The 20525-nt window shown below is 39.8% G+C and overlaps 1 protein-coding gene across 1 annotated transcript in view; it reads left to right on the forward strand.

Annotated features, from left to right (window-relative positions):
* Positions 1 to 20525, forward strand: part of sobpa (sine oculis binding protein homolog a) — a gene marked incomplete at its 5' end in the record, with an annotated part of 39305 nt that overhangs the window by 12537 nt on the left and 6243 nt on the right. Inside the window, 4 exons of the mRNA XM_080042991.1 lie at positions 178 to 387; positions 3814 to 3965; positions 5314 to 5337; positions 15973 to 16068. Of these exons, the coding sequence (XP_079899117.1) occupies positions 178 to 387; positions 3814 to 3965; positions 5314 to 5337; positions 15973 to 16068 (482 nt within the window). The remainder of the gene's footprint in view (positions 1 to 177; positions 388 to 3813; positions 3966 to 5313; positions 5338 to 15972; positions 16069 to 20525) is intronic.

Genomic DNA, 20525 nt, shown 5'->3' on the forward strand with positions numbered 1-20525 from the left:
TGTTTCATGCTTCACGACTCATACCTTTATTATGGTCAAACGTGTCCCTTTGTGCCAGATATTTAGGCATACTCTGCTCTTATATTACGGCAGGATTTGCAGTGAGTGCCACAACAGCATCTCAGCCGTGGTTCGGTAACCTAACATATTTTTGCTTGATTACCCCCCCTTGTCTAGAAAACTTGTTGCCAAAAATTCCAGTTTCGTCTGAGAGCGGCGAAGGCTCTCCGGATGGGGCCAACAGCTCCCAGTCTATGCCAGGCTTCAGGAATGGAGTGACGGAGCCCTCCACCACACCCTCCACCTCCACGCCCAGCAACAAGGAACATGGCAACCTGCCCATCATGGTCCCTATGATCCCCCCACCGCTGATCAAGCCCCCCTCAGGTAGGGAGCGCTGACACACACACACACACACACACACACACACACACACACAGTAAATTAATTGAAACGTTAGTGTATAGGCCTTAAACAAGTCCTTGTTTGTCAAGAAAACACGTCAACAACATGACGAGCTGCCAGTGAAACAGTGTCAAAGTTTACTTGAAAAGGGCACCACCTCCGGAGCCGGTGAATGAAGTTAAAACTGTTTTTTACAATTAACCATGTGTGTGATTTGAACAAGGCTACATTTAGAATATTTCAAAGGGATCAAGGTCATTTTCAGGCCCCGTGGCAGATTGCTCATGTTATTTGCCCAAATGCCCGAACACAAAAGAGCACACACACATGCACGCACGCACGCAAGCACACGCACACACACACACACACACACACACACACACACACACACACACACACACACACACACGCACACACACTGCCAACTAGAAGAACTCGCATTATGTTTCATCCACATCTGTTATTTAGACGGATAACATTATATTGAATTGAATTGAACTTGCTGATTCTCCAGGGCCAGTGAATGTTTATGCAACGACAACGTGTGAAAACTTTTCTGTCTTTGCAATGGCCCTGAGAGCCTCCAGAAAGCAGGCAGGGACAGGTGACTAATGAGCTAAGCTACTTGCTGCTGTACACCTTGTTTTTTTCCCTCCACCTGCCCAAGTGTCAATACAACACCTCAAACTCTCTGAGGAAATGTCCACGTTCCTGGGCCAGACAGAGGGCTTCATTATCCCTTTTTTTCTGGTCTGCTGTGGCGCAGGAGGTTGGCACGCCTTGGCAGCGCCCTAGAGGAGTCCCCACTGGCCCTTCCCAGGCGGCAAAGCAGATGGTGTGGTCCCACTTAAAGCCCAAGCATACAACCCACCATCCGGCCTTACACTTGCCTCCAACCTCCCCTCCCTTACCCCTGTATACCTCCACACCCAGCCTCACACTTATGCTGAATTATTCATGTCAAAAAATCTGACAACGGACCCTTTTGAGTTGCAGGTATACGCCGCATGATGAGGGCATTTAGTATGGAGGCTGCATAATTACAGACAGGTTTTTTTTTTTTTCTCTCTCACCTTGCGCAGATGTGAGTGTTTTGAGATGGGCTTGTTAAGAGGTGACAGGATGTGTGAAGGCAGAAACAACTCCACTTTAAGAGAGGGCTGCAAAATGATGAATCATAAAAAAAGATTCATGTATCTATGCGATCTCATTCCTAAATGATGATGATTCTTTTGCTCGTATTTTCCTAGTCACACTGAGTGGTCAATTCCAGCGGGGAAACATTCCAGTTTTTATATAAATGATAATTGGCTACACAATGTAAAACAAAACAAGTTATTATTGTGTAATTCATGCAAACAACTCAATAGATGTTGTAACTTTCCTTGTCATTCTCCTTGAAGCACCAAAATGTTGATACTGTAGACTTACAGTGGTTGGTTGTCCAAATAGACTGGGTGCTAGGTTTGATTTGTTTGTATTATTGTATCAGAATTGTATGAGAGAATCGTGATATAAATTCTTCAGGAGGAAATTTGTGATTCACACTTTTCAAGATGTCTCGTATAAATATGTTTAGACATGGTTAAAATATGTTGTGATTTCACATTGGCCTTCCCTTTCCTGTTCATTACGCTGCGGTGCATCACATTATTCCAAGCAATGAAGGAAAGTAGGCCTATGTTTCTTTTCTGCTATCACTACTGCAGTGGGCAGTAATTCCATATAGACCTGAAAAAGGCAGTGGCTACAGTATAGGAATGAGAAAAACATAAATTATGCGTGTTGAATCATCTACTTTGCCATCTTTGGGGCCCCGGGGAGTTATTCCCTTAACTGTGAGTTAGTCTTTACTTAAAAAAAATCTGGCAGCCCTGTGGATCCATTAAGAGGTGAAAAGCCTGGCCAGTGTGCGATAAGGAGGTGAGCGCGGGTGAAAGACTAATGGGCCTGCGTTCTTTCGCCCTCACACCCCGCGTCGACATAATGTGATAATTGAGGGAGATGCTGAAGGAAATCTCGGAGGATCTCTCTCATTGTCGGCACTAAAAGCCTCGCTGCAGCCGTCACCGTTTGCCCACAGAGGAAGGCATTTCACTGTCACACGGGGTCTGTTAAAATAATTTGTTGCCCACACTGACCACACCACCGCAGCACTGCAGCCACATACCTCTAAATCAAAGGTTGAAAGCAGGAGCCGGCTTCATTTTGTTGTTCTCAAAAAGGGGTAGAGGGATGAAGGGATGTGTTGAGGTCAACCGTAGATTTATTTCAGTGTGAACTGTAAAGCTGAGTATACTGGTTTTGAGTTAAGGCCACCCTCCCACACGCACATGAATTTTCGACAAAAGCACCTACAAACATAAAGGCCGAAATGAAAATAATCAATTACAATATTTCTTATTTGAATTAATTACTTAATTTTCTTTTATATTATTTCTTACATGTATAATTATTTTTTTTAAATCAAAATCTCTTTATTTATTTTTTATTTTTTTTGTATGACAGGTGCCAGGATGTTCAACATGTATCATTCTAAATGTAGTCTTTTTGTTTAATGTGAATTGCATTTATGTTCAGTCTTGTCTAGATATTTGTTTTGTCACTCCATTTGTCCTTTTGGGCCAGTGGGAAGAATATAGACTTGAGTCAGTTGTTAAGTCAGGGAAAAGTGGTCTAAAATCTCTTACAAATACCCCTTGAATTCTCGCCACTGTTTTTTATTTAATTTTTTCAGCTCAGATGTATCGCTCTGTGAAGGAAAACTCACCCATCTGGCATGTACGTTGCCCAACACAAACTTAAAGCTTATTTAAAAATGGTCTGTGACCCTGGTGGAGTAAACACGCCCACACCTTCTGTCTTTCCGTGTCCCTGGCGCATCCGGTCCTGCTGCATTTACCCATGGCAGGGCCTCATTATAAATCCTACAGTGGTTTTGTGGCCTGAATCTTGAGCAGATTTAACCAGGCCAGCAGCTGGGCTGAACCAGTGGAGTTAATGCCCCTCGGTCCTTGTGTATAATGCATCTATTTGTTGAAGCCTTGTTGATATTCTCCGCCCAGGACTCACACTTAGAATATAATAGATCTCTTTTGCTTGAGCATATTTTGTAATCAGAATAAAGCTCACTTTGATCACTGTGTTAAACATGTACCCGTCTGTTTTAAAAATAGATCATTTGGTAAAGAAAGGCCATTAGTCCTCATTAAAGGTGGAGTCTGTGATTCCGGAGAATGCTCACTTTTTGTCAGAATCAGTAAATATCCCCTCACGATTCACTACCTGTCCGTACTGTTTGTGCGCTGAAAAAACATCTAATGTTAATACACTAACTGCACCTTTAAATGACACACTGAGCCCGGGCTGCGTCCTAACTCTCTTTCATTGTTGGTTGTTTCTTTCCAGATGAAGATTGTTCCAACGTGCAGATCATGTGCGCGTGGTGCCAGAAGGTGGGCGTCAAACGCTATTCTCTGAGCATGGGGAGTGAGCTCAAGAACTTCTGCAGCGAGAAGTGCTTCGCCGCCTGCCGCAGAGCCTATTTCAAGAGAAACAAGGTAAAGATTCCCTCTTTCTCATCAGCTGGACACTGGAACATCTTTTAGAGACTTTGCAGATACAGTAGTTCACACACATCTCCTGGCAACATCATGTCATCATCATCAGTGAGTGAATAGAACATTGACCAAAAATCATAAAGCAAGCATTAAATAAATACATATATCTAAACTGTAATGTGTAGTCGCAAGTGTGAAATGTGTTGTTAGCACACGGTGAACGATCATCAAAAACAGCATGAACTAGACGTGACGCTATTGTCGTAGTGTCCGTCAGCTGAAAAGGTTCTAACATAGCAAGAAATGGTCTGACATTTTGAGAAAATACACTTATCCGCTTCATTAAGACATTTTAAATGAAAGGATTGATACTTTTGACATGTAAAAATGTGTTAAGTTGGTAGCGCGAGTCGGGAGGCTATTAGCATTACTAGCATAAACACTGGTCGTGGGGAAAAAGCTAGCATAATGGTCTCCAAAGTTCAAATATCCACAAACTATCACATGAAGTTTACAATTAACATAATGTATCTAATTTGCCACAACACAAACAGTAATGTTAAACCTATTTATTTCATTTTCATGATGAATAAGTGTATTTCCTGAAATTGCGCACTTTTCTTTCAGTTAACGCAAGTAAACAACTTCTGGTATAGGGAGACTTACGTTAGGTCGCCAAAATAACTTTTGTAGCGGTTAACTTCAGCTGTACTCATTTGTTTTCAGAAGGGAAACAATTGCTTTTTAAAATGTTACACTCAGGTCAAGAAAATGTCATGATACCAGGCTGAAAAGTCAGAGTACCACTATTACATTATTGCAAAATTTAGCTCCCACAGTAAACTACTATCTTTAGCACCGCCAAATGCAGACCAAACTGTAGCTTGAGGGTCATGTCAGTTCATAACGCTGTTGTCACTTGCATTGAAATAGCTTACAGATTTAACAAAGCAACCAACTTTTAATGGGATGGTTAAAGTTGAAAAATTCAAATACCGTGTGTAAATTTACGCTGACTACCGAAAGCCTCATATACACGCATTATATTATTCTCACACAGCTGAATGAAGTTTTCATTACATTTTGATAGTTTTTTTAATCTTTTTTTTTAAAACTTCCTTTAAAACAACTTAAAAATCCTCTCTTTACAAAATGCGTAATACATAATTGATTCAACCAGAAAGAATACATTATTGATTAATACTAGAAGAACACCTTGAGACAAGCAACCAATAGACAATAAAAAAAACTCCCCGCAAGACAGCACATATCTAAGTTGTAATTGTGTTGTCATTGTCAACCCTCGATGACTGTAGTTAAACCATCTCCTTTCTCTCTTGTACCGAAGCTGGGATATGTAAGGAATTACGCTGTGAGTATGACGTGTTTTACTCTCCTGCTTGTCTGTCCTGAAGTCAGTAATTCATCTAAACATAATCACTCCTCAAGCACAACACTGGAGCAGGCACTAGATAAGGGGTGCACTTTTAGAGAGTATGTCTGTTCATTTCAGTTAGTGATTTTTCCAATTTCTTTTTTTGTTTTTCTGGCACTTTTTTTTCCCAAAGCATGAGAATCCAGCTGAGCCTTGCGTCTCCTGTACTGTTGCTCATACTACATGTTTTTCCTTTTTTTTTCCTACCACAACATTTTAGCTCATTTACTTTATAATACGTTTTGTAGTTTTCATTTGTACTTAATGTTTGGAATGATGACAAATGATCTGAAGAAAGGAGAGTCTGACGTGGTGAAAGCTCTTGGGTAGAAATGTGTGACTAGTTTGCCAGAGCTGTAGAGCAAATTCATATCAGATATATATCAGATCAGAAACGCAGCTTTTGAAGTGGTTTTATTCTGTTCTCTGAGTTCCAGAGGAATTCAGGGGGAAAAAAGGACACAGAGGTCTGTGCCATTTGACAAGTAGCAAAGTTGACAGGGCATCTCCATATCAATCAGAGATCAACTGGGGAGGCTGTAAACATAGTGTCAAGGATAAAGTTGAAGTGAACAAGGCTCCCTGTTTCAATCCATGGCACTTGTCTGCAATAAAACAGAAATATAAGCAGTTCATACAAATGTAGAATACATAGTTACATTAAAATATAATATATACTTATAAGAAGAGTCTTCTGGGGATCCTGTATAGTGCATTTTGTAGTCCGTTTAGTTCTGTTTTAAGCCTGACAAAATCAAAATGATGTTCTGACTTTATGACTGACATTTTGTTGGACAATGGAGCTGGAATATAGATTGATGGTATTTAAAGGTACACAGAGGTTGGTGAGAAATGTGTTTTTGCGCTAAAACAAAAATGCAGCAATACTTTTTCCAACTCTCTATACTCTCCTTATTAATTACCCTCTTCTTGCACTACGGTGACAGCTCTTCATGCAAGCAACAGCTGTAGAAAAAGTCTGAATATCAAAGCAGATTTCAAAGCCTAGATCATATCAGAATAAGAGAAAATATTTTATCTAATGAGGTCTGACGCACACGGTAGCAACCAACCCATTAACCAAAAGTTAAAAAAAAAACGTAATAATGATCATTGGAATTAATTTCTGTTTAATTTATTTATGCAACATGTGACAATTTGAAGTTGCACTTTGTTCATTAACTCTATTGCTTGATTGAATGCCATCTAATTATGTGATCCACTTCATATTTTACCTAACAAAGGATAGTTACTTAAAAAATATGTGTGTTTTGCTTAAAATACATTTAGTAATACTGGCAGGTGGAAGCAAAGACGAGGCCACATCACGGTACATTTAAAAAAATATATTTGAATTGAATGTTTGATTAAAATTGATAGGCCTACTTTAGAATTATTACTTTGAACAAATATAATCAGGATGATTGGTAGCCTCTTTTTAAAATGAAGTACATCATTTGTATGGAAGCTGATTTCTGCCAAACTTTTTTTTTGGGGTGATTAGTGTTTTTTCTAATAATTGCGACATAGCCGACAGTATAACCTCATAAATACTCAATAAAAAGTGAGCAAAATTAAATAAAGAAATACCTTGAATCTACACAGATTTTGACAAAAAGTGATTTTGACAGCAATCTTTCTCCATAATCGCTGACTCCACTTTAAGAGAATATACTTTTGATGAAAAAAATTACTCTCAAACCTTAAAAACTTTAGAAAGGTATGACACATCAGTTTGTACTTTGGCAGCAGAGAACAGAACATGTTCATAATGAATGTCATGGTTCTGGTTTCTGGTTGGTACAATTTGAGATGTTCCAATTACCCCTAGTCTCCCCTACAGTAAAAACTTAGAAGTGCGCTTTTAGATTCCCCCACTCCCTCTCCCTCGAGCTTCCAGAGAGAACACTTGAGGTCAATCTTGAGAGCAACTTGAGAGCAACCCTGCTCCCTTACCATCTTCTCAAGGCAGTGGGCTCCTCAATTCACAGATTAGAATCAGGGTGCACACCTCCATAAGGTTAATTAACCCACACAGTGACATGATGTCATTAAAATTCACATTGTGCAATTGAGCGATAAAAACAAAAAAGCGATTACACAAATGTCACCATTCCTATTTTTCCTGACAGTAAAGTTATATGTAGCACTGCTATACTCAATAGAACTGTACAGGCATCATCTATCTCACTGTAACAATGTTACGTTACTTTTAAATGACTAGAAGGACTAGCACACTAACCGATCTTAATGTTATTAGGAGCAACCGGCTACTTAGTACACCGCTATCTTCTTAAAACCTTAGCTTCTTCTTAATATCTTTAGCCTGCTAATGGGCTAATTAAACTGTAGCTTTCAGCTTAGAAGCTAACATTAATACCATGGACCTATAAGATTAATACACACAATTTGATTTGACTCATTCATTTAATTTAAAGTGTCATTTTTTGTTCTGTTTGCATGGATGGTCTAGGTAATCAGTTAGCAAATTGATAGGTATAGCTACCAGTTTTACAGATTTAAATTTTGGTGGCTCAAATGGTAAAATACAGTGTTAAGTGGCAGGCGCCGCAAGTCTTCTTTGTGATGATATTTTCTTGTGTATTATAATCCTAATAATGACTAAGCATTGATGGTGGCATCATTTATTGAAAGTAATAAACGTCAAATGCGTCATGTGGCAGCTTTAAGCTTTTTGAGCGACAAACTATAAGTAAAGCACCTTTCTTGAATGTAACCCTAATTGCAGAACAGAAATGAACAATTACAGACGGCTAAAGTCGTCAATGTTTTTGGTCATCTGATGCAGTTTAAAGTATTAATATCATTTCCATACATACATTCCTGTGAGAAAGAAACTGGCCAGCCCATGTTGGTTGTTTTTCCCTCGTCCGTCCGCAGAATGCCCAGTGTTCAGACATCACAAACACAGGAAAGGCCTGCTCTGCCACAGCAGCTCGGATTCTATATTTTGTCTGGCTCTCGCACATTCATGCAGGCCATTTGTGTAAGCGATACCCGCATTTCTTTTCTCATGCACCCACAAGGTTGGCCACAACAACACGGCCTGCAGGCAGATGGGAAAAAAAAAGAAGAAAATATTGTCACGGCTGAAAAAAAAAAGTATCTAATGTCTGCGTGTGCTTTGGACAGAGGAGAGGAGACATGGGGGAGGAGGTGAGGGGAGTCGGGGGGCTCTGGCATTATGTTGCATGAAATATCCTCAGCTGCCTCATCCATGAAACCCCATCCCCTCCTAGGATGACTATGGCTGCTACCTTCTCACATCTCCCCATAACCCTATATTATGTTGTGTGTGGCCGAAGATGATTGATAGCTTAACTCTGGCTAATCGCTTCTGTGCCTGTTTACTGTATGCCTAAAGCTTCTGGATTAGTTTGTTTGTATGGAAGGAGCCGTTTCCCTCGCTGCTCGCACCACTCAATTATTCTGTCTGTCACCACTCTCTGCCCCGCTCACTCTCATTCTGTTTTTTGACCGTCCACTATATTGATTCAGAGGCATAGCTCGGCTCTTCTTCTTGTTTTTTTAAATGTGCTGCACCTTTCTGCTGTTTTGTGTGGTGTGCACTTCGAAAAGCCAGTTTGAGTGGAGAGATACCAACTGAAGGGAAAGCTCATTGAGAATGTTAGTAGTAGAAGAAGTGCTAAAATCTTGGACAATTAGGCGGATTAAAGGTGGAGTCAGTGATTCTGAGAACACTTGTTGTCAAAATAATTTTTCTGGCAAAACCAGTGAATATCTCGTTACGATCTGCTACCTGTCCGTACTCTGTGCACACTGAAATAAAATATGCGGTTTATACACCGCCTAGGCTCTGTAAACGGGTATGTAAACAAAGGGGGGCCACCATAGCAACAATATGGGTGTGTATTAAGACAGAATAATTTTTCAGCGCACACAGTACAGACAGGTAGTGGATCGCGAGGAGATATTCACTGACTCTGAAATCGCTGACTCCACCTTTAAAGTGAATGTATTGAAATTAGGGTGGAGTTTTTCTTTCAGCTGTAGGCAGAAGCTGCTCAACTGTCGCACTTTTACACGCAGCCGTAGGATTTCTATCCCTTCATCTCACACCCACACATGCAGCGATAAACATGCTTGCTCATTGGACACAGCGCCAAGATTAAGTTAGCTAATTAGCAGTGATGAATGACCCTCTGTTAGTGTGAAGCGTGCGGGCAAAAAAAAGGTGCAGGTTTGGAGGATACTTTGCTTTCTCATTGAGTCAGTCAGTCTCGTATTCTAGCGGAACGAATGTCGTCAACTTACCGTTTTGGGTTTTGGTTTCTAAATGCTGCATGAAGGAGTCTGTTGTTGCAACATCAGTTGTGATGAAATGTTGCTTGTTGCTCTTGCAATAGCTCCAACAATCTGCTTTTCTTCGCAATTTAGTCATGGAGCTCAAGAGTTTTTATGGGCCTGAATTCCTCAGGAGAAATTACACACTGGTTGATTACTGGTATGTTGTGGCTGAAAGGCAGCTCGACGTAGGACTAATTAAAAAAAAAGTTCATAGTGGCTTATCATCATGTCATCACATTTCTTCGTGCAATAAAAAAAAATTAAAAAATATGTAAAATATCTGCTTTTTATCGTATTTCTATTATAGATTTTTTTATAAACTCAAAAAGGCAAAAGCAGGGCTTTACATGATAAATAGCCAAATCTAGCCATATCCCCCCAGCCCCAGCCACAAACAGAGCAGTACACGAGTGGTTAATAAATAAATAAAAACACTAAATAATCTGCATTTTATCTTCAAATTATCTTTAGATTATTTTTATACACATGCAGATAAACATAGGAACACTGTCTGCTGCTTCCATAGCATTTAAAAACGCATTAAGCAGGTAGCGAAGAGACTCCAGCTTGTGTTTTTACAGGTTGTTTCTGCCGCAGCGCAGGGCTTTTTGTTCACACCATGAAATTCCCCCCTGGAGACCCCAGACCTCCATCAGTGTCTTTACCCAGGAGCCCCCTCCAGGCGCCAGGGGGCAGAGTGCCTCTTCATGTCAGCCCACAAATGTTGCACGCACGCACAGATACACACACATACACACGCACACACACACACACACACACACACACACACACACACACACACACACACACACACACACACACACACACACACACACACACACACACACACACAATGTCACATCATCTCAAACACACACACAAATTTCACACACAGCCTTATGGTTGCCTCCCTTTTGTGAACACTCCACAATTTACTTTGCATTTCCATCAGCTACCAAGGAGTGCACACATGCGCAAAATGAATAATAGTGAGGACATCTGTGTGTGTGTGTGTGTGTGTGTGTGTGTGTGTGTGTGTGTGCCCGTGTCTGTAACTCTGCCTTGTAAATGTCTATATGTAGAAATGTGGGGAAAAGAATTGTGCGTGGTTAGGTGTGTAATGTGTCTGCATATTGCAGCTCAGGCTCACTGTTAGATGGGAAGCCTGGAGGCCTGCCTGACACAGCTTCAGGGCACAGAGAGGAAGGTGATTATCTCATAGCTGCCAGCCATTCAGCTCAATAAAGACTAAAGTAACTCTGGCTAACTAGGCGTTGAGATTGTAAAAGTGGAGCCACACACATGAACTTTCCCGGCCTTGTCTTTTCTCAAACTTGTAGGTGCAATAAGGTAAAGTCGCTTTTGTTGAATTTGCAGGCACACCTCATATTGCACATTTCAGGCGTGTCATCATAATGACCAAGCAAGGCTCGTTGCATCTTTGCGGCCTTGTGAAGTTCCAATAACAAGTAGCCAATTCAAAATTCTCAATCAGTATGCCAAGAAGTTGTTATATATAGGCTATTGCCACAACAAAGAAATGCTATAAAACGAGCCGAAAAAATATTTGAATTTGAAGAACAGAAGTACTTATCTGATTTGCAAGACATGATACGTATTACAGGGCCGTTTGTTGTGCCACTACCCTTACCAGACCACCATTGAAAAACCACAGTTTTAATGTGTGCACCCTTCAAAATGAAAACGCAAAGATCATGACACTAGTAACCTTGAAATATTCTCATGCATTTGAGTGAAAATCTCTGCGGTGCACTGCAAACAGAATTAAAATGGTTTTTGAATGACTTTTCAGAGTGTGAAAAGTTGAGAAAAACGATTCTTTCTCCAGCAAATATAGGGTGGTCTGTGTGTAGCACAGGACTAGTGCAACTTTATTTCAGGGTTTGTGGTGAGCTTCTGTGTTTGTCTTTGGATTTGATAAAAGCCTTCCTACGAGGGTCTTTCTTTGGGAGATGTAGGTTCTTTTGGCAGGTGACGGCCACACACACCTGGACATGTATCAGTGTCCAGATGGGAGGTAGCACCGTGGCAGCTGGTGTGACGTCCCCTACGGACGCTGCAGTTGCCAGAGGGGAGCTGGGCGGCCAATGTCCTGCTCTCTCTTTCTTATAAGAAATTTCAGCTTCGTGTCAGCCGCAGAAATTGCTGGCATGACGGAGTAGCAATAAGGGAAAAAAAATATTTTAAACAAAATACAACTGACAATGAAGCTGCAGTTCCCTAGTGTGCTAAGGCAAAGAGGGGATTGACTGACTTCATCATCTATCTATCTATCTATCTATCTATCTATCTATCTATCTATCTATCTATCTATCTATCTATCTATCTATCTATCTATCTATCTATCTATCTGTCTATCTGTCTGTCTGTCTGTCTGTCTGTCTGTCTGTCTGTCTGTCTGTCTGTCTGTCTGTCTGTCTGTCTGTCTGTCTGTCTGTCTGTCTGTCTGTCTGTCTGTCTGTCTGTCTGTCTGTCTGTCTATCTATCTATCTATCTATCTATCTATCTATCTATCATCTCGTTTATCTGTGTGTATGGCTCCCTGTGCGCCTCACGCCTTGTTCACAGTGCCAACACCTCATTAGTACAAAATGCAAATGAACTGGCACGGGGCCAGAGGGTCAGATCACAAAACTGGAGACAGAATAATAGCACAATGGCGCATTTTTTTTGTGTGTGTGTGTGTGTGTGTCCTCGGAAGCCTGCCTAGATTTTGTGTGTATGTTTAAGCGAGTTTTACCTTTTCTCGGAGTGTGTACGTGCTTGTACCGTATTTGTGTGTGTGTGAGAGTGAAAGGAAAATAGCTGAAATGGGTCAGCCTATACGCCTACTGTTCATTTAGCGCACTGGCAGAATAACAGCAGCCCCATAATCTCCGGTTTTGTTTTTCTCCAACCTTTTGACAAAGTAAAGCAAAAATATCTGCTGTTACATGTAAAATGTCAGTGCTGCTGAACAATTTGTATTCTGTCAGATTCTTACAATGTATCCATTCCAATATAGATATATAAGCTTCACGATACACAAGATGGCAATATTTGATTCAGGCCATGCCTGGAAATGGAAACTCTGGAGTAGAGAGAGGCAGATGGAAGAGGAGGCAAACTTACAGTTTTTCTCAGTCGCTTTGGTGCTTTTCTCACATCATCACTATTAACATTTTCACAGCAGTTAGTGCATTTCTCAAAACAATTAGTGCAAACTGCAAAATCTAGTGGATAACCTGCAAAAGTACGTCACTTGCTCAAAATGGATAGTCTATTCCTCAAAAGCAAGTATTCATGTCAATGAAACTGCCAGTGTCATCAAAATGAGAAGTCTTGACACCATCGTTTATGAACAAGATAGTCAAATGGCTTTGTCATGTTTTCATTATGACAGTTTATTCTCTCAGTGTTTTCCAATGCAAAAAAAGGTCAGAACTATACCTGAAAATGCTCAAGACAGCACTATACACTACTTGTACAGCCATTCGAAAACTACAGTAACAGTTACACATTGCTGTAGTTAGGGGAGTAAGTGAGTACAAGACACCGAATACGTATACGTTTCACATTTTTACTGTATATGCTCTTTGCAATTCTACAGCATTGTGCAAAAGAAAAATACACTTTAGTCACTTATTTAGAACAAACATAAAGAAACACCCTTTTGGTAGAGCTGTGCACAAATGTGAACAATATAACAGGACATATTGTAACTGAACATATATAGGTAAATCATTCTGGCACATCCAGACGTTCCTGTCTGTCTGGCCACATATTTTCATCTAAATCACAACGGATATAATCCCTTGCAATGCAGCGAGGAAAGTATCCAAGAAAAGTTATAACATTTGCTTGACAGAATTTGATAACTAGTTCAACAATTTTGTATGTAATGACTCAAGCAATGAAATTAAGACTATTAGTTTTATTGGGAACGACTATTCAGCATCCATAAGTATAGTTAATTTTGACTGACATGACATAAGCAAATGACAATGTTATAAAACAGCAGAGAATTGTATGAAAGCAACTGATACATGTCCAAAAGCATTTGCAATTTGTTCAGAGGAAGGAGAAATTGCTACTATGATGTGCTCATGACTAAATGACTAAATGTCGCTGAGGTTGAACTAACAGTTAAGAGAATTTTCCTTCTGATCTGAGAAAAGCACCAAAGCAACTGAGAAAAACTGTAATCAGACTTTGGACAATTTTTTATTTTATTTAGCCTTTATACACCAGAATTGCCTTTTGGCAGAGGTGAACATACTCGAGACCATATTACCCATGAAAACTCAAAGGAATTACAGCGAGCAATTTGAAGGAATTATGATTATGAAAAAGAGCTACTGAGACTAGTAGCTCACCTGTCAATGGCATAGGCTCAGTGTGAAATGTCAGCATGGGGGCTGCAAAAAGAAAGATGAACATGTGTAATTGAGGTTAAATCTCCCACATACTGAGGCCTATATTATATAAAAGTACATTTCACATAATGAAACACAATGGAGCCATTTGGAACAGTGCCAGGCACAGCTTCTCCAATAACTTCTGTGTGACAAAATTGCCCGCACCTGGCATAATAGCACCGACTGCCTCAGTCTTCACACTGCGCGTAATGGCTGACTCAGAGAGCGGGAAAAGGCGGCTCCATTTCCAGCTGGGTGTAAAGAGCTTTTGTATTGTAATGTTTGCAGCATGGGAAATTAAATTCATAACAGCTACTGTTTGAACAAATTAAAGTTTACCCAATGTAATTCCTATTCTACCAGAATACAAAATGAACCCTAACATGCAGCATATTTGTGGCTGCGGCCACTACATGAAGTGATTCCCCCTTTTCACACGCAAATGGCTAAGTATTGTTAGCTTACATTCCAGTTAGTCATAGTATTTCCTGTTTTTATAGCAGCCCTGTTTGGGTTTACGTAATTAGTTTACATACGTAGTTTACCTCAACTGTTAAACTCTTAGCTTTGTTGCACCTGTTTTTGTAGGACAACCTCCACCTTTGATTGTAATCACACCAAGTTCATGTTTTGTCGTTGAGAATGATGTTGTATTTTCGAGCAGCCAATTTAATTGTTCACTTCAGCCTCTTCAACTTCGAACTTCAACAGCAGCTAAGACTTTTTCCACACATCCTTAGAAGTGTCTGTAAAGTAAACCAGTGTCAAAATGGCAGCCATAGATTTCACAAATACAATTTAAGCTAGCAAGTTTCAATGAACGGCTATATCAATGTACATTTTGTAAAACAATAGAAATGGCGAATTAATACTATTTATTAGGTGTGACTAAGAGGCTAGCAACCATCTTGGAATAATGTTTAAAGGTGCCCAAATTGGAATAGAAGGCTGTATGTTTTTCTCTTTTGACTGACATTCGTGTGTGGCTACATGTTAGGCTAGCTGGGAATGATGCGAAAACCGTCCCAGTCGGAATAATGTTGTTAAAATGTTTGGCATTGGGTGAATGCAGCAACAGAGCCACCTCCAATGTACACCTGTGCTTTTCCTACATCATAAATTAGGGTAGAGTTTGTAATTTCTCAGCAAAACCAAACCAAACCAAGCTCCAACCTTAGCAGGTGTCTTACCACCAACATGGCATCTAACCTCTCATTAAGTTAATGGAGAAAATGTGACATGTATACAAGCATGATTGAGGAGTTACTGTCTTGCTTTCTAGTTGCTCCTGCCTTTACCATGTTCTACCGCAATTAAATAGATCTTACTAATTTTTTCGAACCTTTATTATATTTTAAGTTCTTCGTGTTAGTGTAGATCGATTTTCCTTAATTACTTTTTTTTTGTTAAATGTGTTTTTTGGTCTTCATTTTAATTTTCCCTTTCTATCTTAAATACTTTGATGTTTGAATGAAGACATGCTGATCGGGTCATAGGCAACACTTGAGCTCTGAATTTGTGAACTTAATGTCTTGCAGACTCCTCAACTGTGCACATGCATGCGTACACACACACACACACACACACACGCACACACACGCACACGCACACACACACACACACACACACAGACAGCTTTGTTTCAGAGAAAATCCTGTTGATTGGTTTGTCCACAAGCCAATGAATGTTCACCCCATTTTACAGTCACCATTTCTGTTCATCTTTTATCACTGTTGTTTTCCATTTCTGAGTTTTCCTTGTTGCCTCTGTTCACCTGTTTATTTTGTCCATTCGTAAAAAGCAGCCATTATTTCTTCCCCCCCAGGCGAGAGACGACGATGGCCTCGGTGGGAAATTACCCCAGCACAGCTTTACTCAGGACACGCCCAGGCTTGTCTTCAAGACAAACAGCGATGTGCTTGTAAGGACCATAACCATTTAACACCAGATAGAGTTTTAAGTTTGACAGCTACTGCACAAATATGTTTTGTTGTTGTTCTTTGTTTAAATTGTATAATTTTCAAGTCATTTTCATCCCTGACAATGTCAATGGACTGGTTAACATTTGGGCATTACTGTAAAAGTATAGTCATCAACCATCAAAATCCAGTCAGCCTAAAAAAAAGGAAAAAAAAGAGACAGTCCACAAGTGACACTCATGTTTTACTAAAGGTTTGCATACATTTAAGTTTGAGCTTTACATTATTGTTTTCATGCATATTCATTTGCTTTGCTCATTTTCATCATGCATCATATTCAGTGACTTGTTTTGGGGATTTGTGGGAATTACCAGACAAATGTCACCTCATCCACAATCAAAGTAGATATGATATTATTGCAATGATAACACATAAATAACTAAACAAAGGTGGATTCCCTAATTTGTTTTTTTATATTCATTGAGCAAATTGGTAAACATTTTTTTTACATAGATAACTTATTATTCAGTGAAGTTTGGTGGACGCTTGCATGCCATTTTTATTCTATGTTACTGATGTAGACTTGAAGGAACATTCAAGTTTATTATAACTTGGGTCATATTTTCATAGTTTTAACCATCATTTATATAGCCTTCTATATGTCTAATAATAACATTGTACTCACCAAGTTAATTGATGAGATGTTGGAATGTGGTCAGACCACTAACAAGAAATCACATCCGTTAAGAAACATGCACAGTCAACCATACAGGTTTTAAACCTGCAGTGTGTAGAATTTTGGGTTTTATTTCTTAGCAGATTTTGTAGAAAATAAATAAGTATGTTTAATTTAGTGCATAATAGCTGAATTTTTTTTTTTAGAATTATTATTTTTTTCCATAGAAAGGGTCTCATATATGTCCATATTTCTCCATACTTTGGACCAAGGCCTTGTCACCGCCATTTTGGAAGTGTCATAGTTGGAATGTCATCAGGTGCATTGTTTAAAATTTAGAATTGTTCTTGTCCTTGAAGGCCACTGTAGCTTCTGTTATTATTCAAAAGGGGTGGGGTTACCCAGGGAGCGTTGCATTCTAGAACTTTCTAGAACTTACATGATGATGTCATATTACACACTGCACCTTTAAAGACACCCTTGGGTTAGTCAAACTATATTGGATGAAATAAAAAGTTTTCCCATTAAATAATGTGGTTTAGATAATCTGGCTACACTGTTAGATTGTTTCAACCTGTATGACTGGCTGACTGCTTGTGTCATTCCCCATTGCACTTCCTTTTAGCTATGTTGCTGTGTTTCCCCATCTCAGAAATGACTTTGGTAAGCACAAGCTTACCACAACCAATTGAAATGGTACAGGACCAAACTTTTTCTATAAAACCACAGTTCGACATTTTGGGAATTGTGTTTATTTGCCTTTTTGCTGACGGTTATATCAATGCTGCTTATGAGAGCTAGCAAAATAAATCTAAATAATAACCTAGAGTAATTTGTTTGCTTAGCTCAGCACAAATACTTAAAACAAGGGTTAAACAAATACAACAGCTAGCCTGGCTCTGTCTGAGCCTTACAAAACCTAACTATTGTTGATTCCACCAAATTGTAACCATGAAGACAAATATTGTCATCTCCACGAGGTTGCCAGACAAAAGGTCAGCATGTTTTTTGCATGAATTAAACAACAATTAAAATATAAAGTGTTTATCAGCGAGCTTTAAAGGGGCTGGAAAACTGACTTTGTTACGTTTGGACAGGCTTGCTTTCCAGTCTTTATGTGAAGATAAGCTAAACAGCTGCTGGCTCAACTTGAGATGTAATGCAAGGATATGAGAACAATATTAATCTTCTCATCAATCTACTTGCAAGCACGGATATCCCCATATTTTCCAAAAATCAAACTTTTGCTTTGAGCAACATTTTGGAAAAGCAAACATGTACCAGAAAAGCCACATGCCATCCAAGATATAATTCTTTTTTTATCAAAGGTCAGATCTGCTGCAGCGACATTGAACCCAATCCACTAGGTCTGTCTTACAGATGGAGTCATTTAGCTCACTGTGTGTGCATGAGTGTGTGCTGTGAAATATAGTGCAGTTGAGCTTCACCTGGCCAAGTGAGAATGGCCTTTGTATGTCACATCTATATGACTGATGGCGATGGCTGGATGTGACAAGAGCCGGAAAGTGTAGTTCTGGTCCTCTTCGGTCTTCATCTATGGTTTGAACTTTTCAAGCTCCATTCAGGTTTTAATGTAGTCAGGTTCACATTGTAGCCAATATGAATCTCTGGGGAAGGATACGAAACAAATATGTTTTCCCCCATTTGTAAGCCAGGTCATTATAATCATGATAGATATTTCAATAAATGAGGCCACTGTAAAGTGATATTTTGGCTAATCATAGGAACAAGTCCACATGTTGCAGATGGCCTGGTAAGGGCTGCCAAAGTTACATTTTCTTATGTAAACTAAAGTGCTCACTTTTCTTTTTCCAATGGACCAGGTGCTTTAACAGTCTCCTGCTACATAATCTAGTTTTTGGACTGAATCCACAATGCTCCAAGCACAGTGTTTTCTGTTTCTCTCTCTCCGCATCGTTGATGGACTTGAATTGTCTGTGGATACTTTGTTGCAGATTGTTAGGGGGTAAGAGACAACTGGCCCGCTTCAAGCGCCTGCTTCATTTTCATGGCTTTAATCCTTGTGTTTTGCGCTGCGTGATTATACCGGCAATCTGAGAAGTGTCAAAAGAATCACGTATCGACCCTAATGGAGACATACAAGCCTGTCCCTTTATGCACTTTTACTGCTTAAACCTCTTCGTTCTCAGAAAGCACTTCATCCTACATGTAAAACCACTTCAGGCACTACAGCGTCTAATGAAACCTTACAATCTCTGCACCGTCTCAACTCCTCCAGCCTCTTAACCCTCTGCACACTCCTCCTTTCCTTCCTCTTCATTATCTAAGTCCTTCACCTCCTCTTCAGTCTATTTCACACGAGGCAACCTCTTCCTCTTCTTCTCCACTGCCTGAAACTTTCTCATTTACCTGTTGGTCAACCTCCTACTTCCGTATCTCTGTGACTGCAGCAATTTAGTATTCTTCGTCCAATCCCTTAACCCCTGACAACAGCCTTCCGACTATCTCATCTCAAGAGACACCTGACCTCACTTGTTTATGTAAAATATGTATACACTAAAACTAGCTTTTGCCTGATATTGGGATTCTTAAAGGTCACATATTATGCTTCTTTTCAGGTTCAAAATTGTAATTTGGGTTCCTACTAGAAACTGTTTTCACGGTGTAGTGTCCAAAAAAAGTGATATACTGTATTTCTCACACGGCCGTTGTTGAATCTCCTCTTTTCAGCCTCTTTTTGAAACGGCCTGTTTTAGAGCTTCTTTCTTAAAGCCCTACCTTCCAAAAAAGCCCAGTCTGCTCTGATTGCAAGTTGGAATCTAAATGGCAGTTCAATTCTGGGGTATCTGGCAGTGTCCTTAACACAGGTGGAGGTATTGTTAAGTTCGGTTGGTAATGTGGGGGGTTTTCCCCCTTATGGAGAGAACTCTGACTGGGGTGGTTTTATCATAGTGTGTGAGTCTCTAGTCACATCGGGGACCCATATTAATGTTAAAAAAACATGAAAAAGTGCAATTTGCATAATAGGTGACCTTTAGATGTCCCTGGCCTTTTTCACTGGTTAAGAGGGCGAGAGAAGGAAGAAAACGATTACTGCTGAGGTGATTGCGCTTGTTGGGAAGCACGATAATTGTTGTAATGCAAACGGTTAAACGGCACCACCAACGCTGGTTCGTTGGCCACGGTGGAAATAAATGACCATAATTACATTCAACTGCAAACATCTGTGTACAGAGTGGGGAGACAGAGCGAGGGAGCGGGAGAGAGAAAAGCACAACTCCATTAGCGTAATGCGCAGTGAAATTTCACTCACAGTGCAGAAAGTCGTTAAGTGCTCTCCATCTGTCTTTCCGTGTCGAGGAAAATTTTAGCACATTTATTATTTAGAATATATCCTGTGCCTACCATTATCAAGCTCAACTTGCGAGAGCACCTTTTTGATTTTTACTCAGTCATGGCTCATTGAATTAGGCAGGACTAAATGGGCAGTTAAATGTGTAAAATTCAAGAGACTGACATACAGTATGAGCACCACCAGCGTATTGTTTAGGCATAGCAGTTGCCATGTAGTAAAGTCTCCGCTCTGTTTTTTTGCTGTGGTTCCTTATGTTCTCCAGCTGTTTCTCCAGTGACACTGCATATTGGCTTTGAAACTATTACAAATGCAGTATCATGGAATTTAAAAAAAAACTTTTGTCCATTCGAAAAATTATTCCACTTGACTAAATCCACCTTGTACTGGGCAATAAGATGTAAACACATAATGTATGCAAATAAACTGATGTTTCACACATGTAGCAG

This window comes from Ammodytes marinus (assembly GCF_949987685.1).
Source record: "Ammodytes marinus genome assembly, chromosome: 15".
NCBI lineage: Eukaryota > Metazoa > Chordata > Actinopteri > Uranoscopiformes > Ammodytidae > Ammodytes > Ammodytes marinus.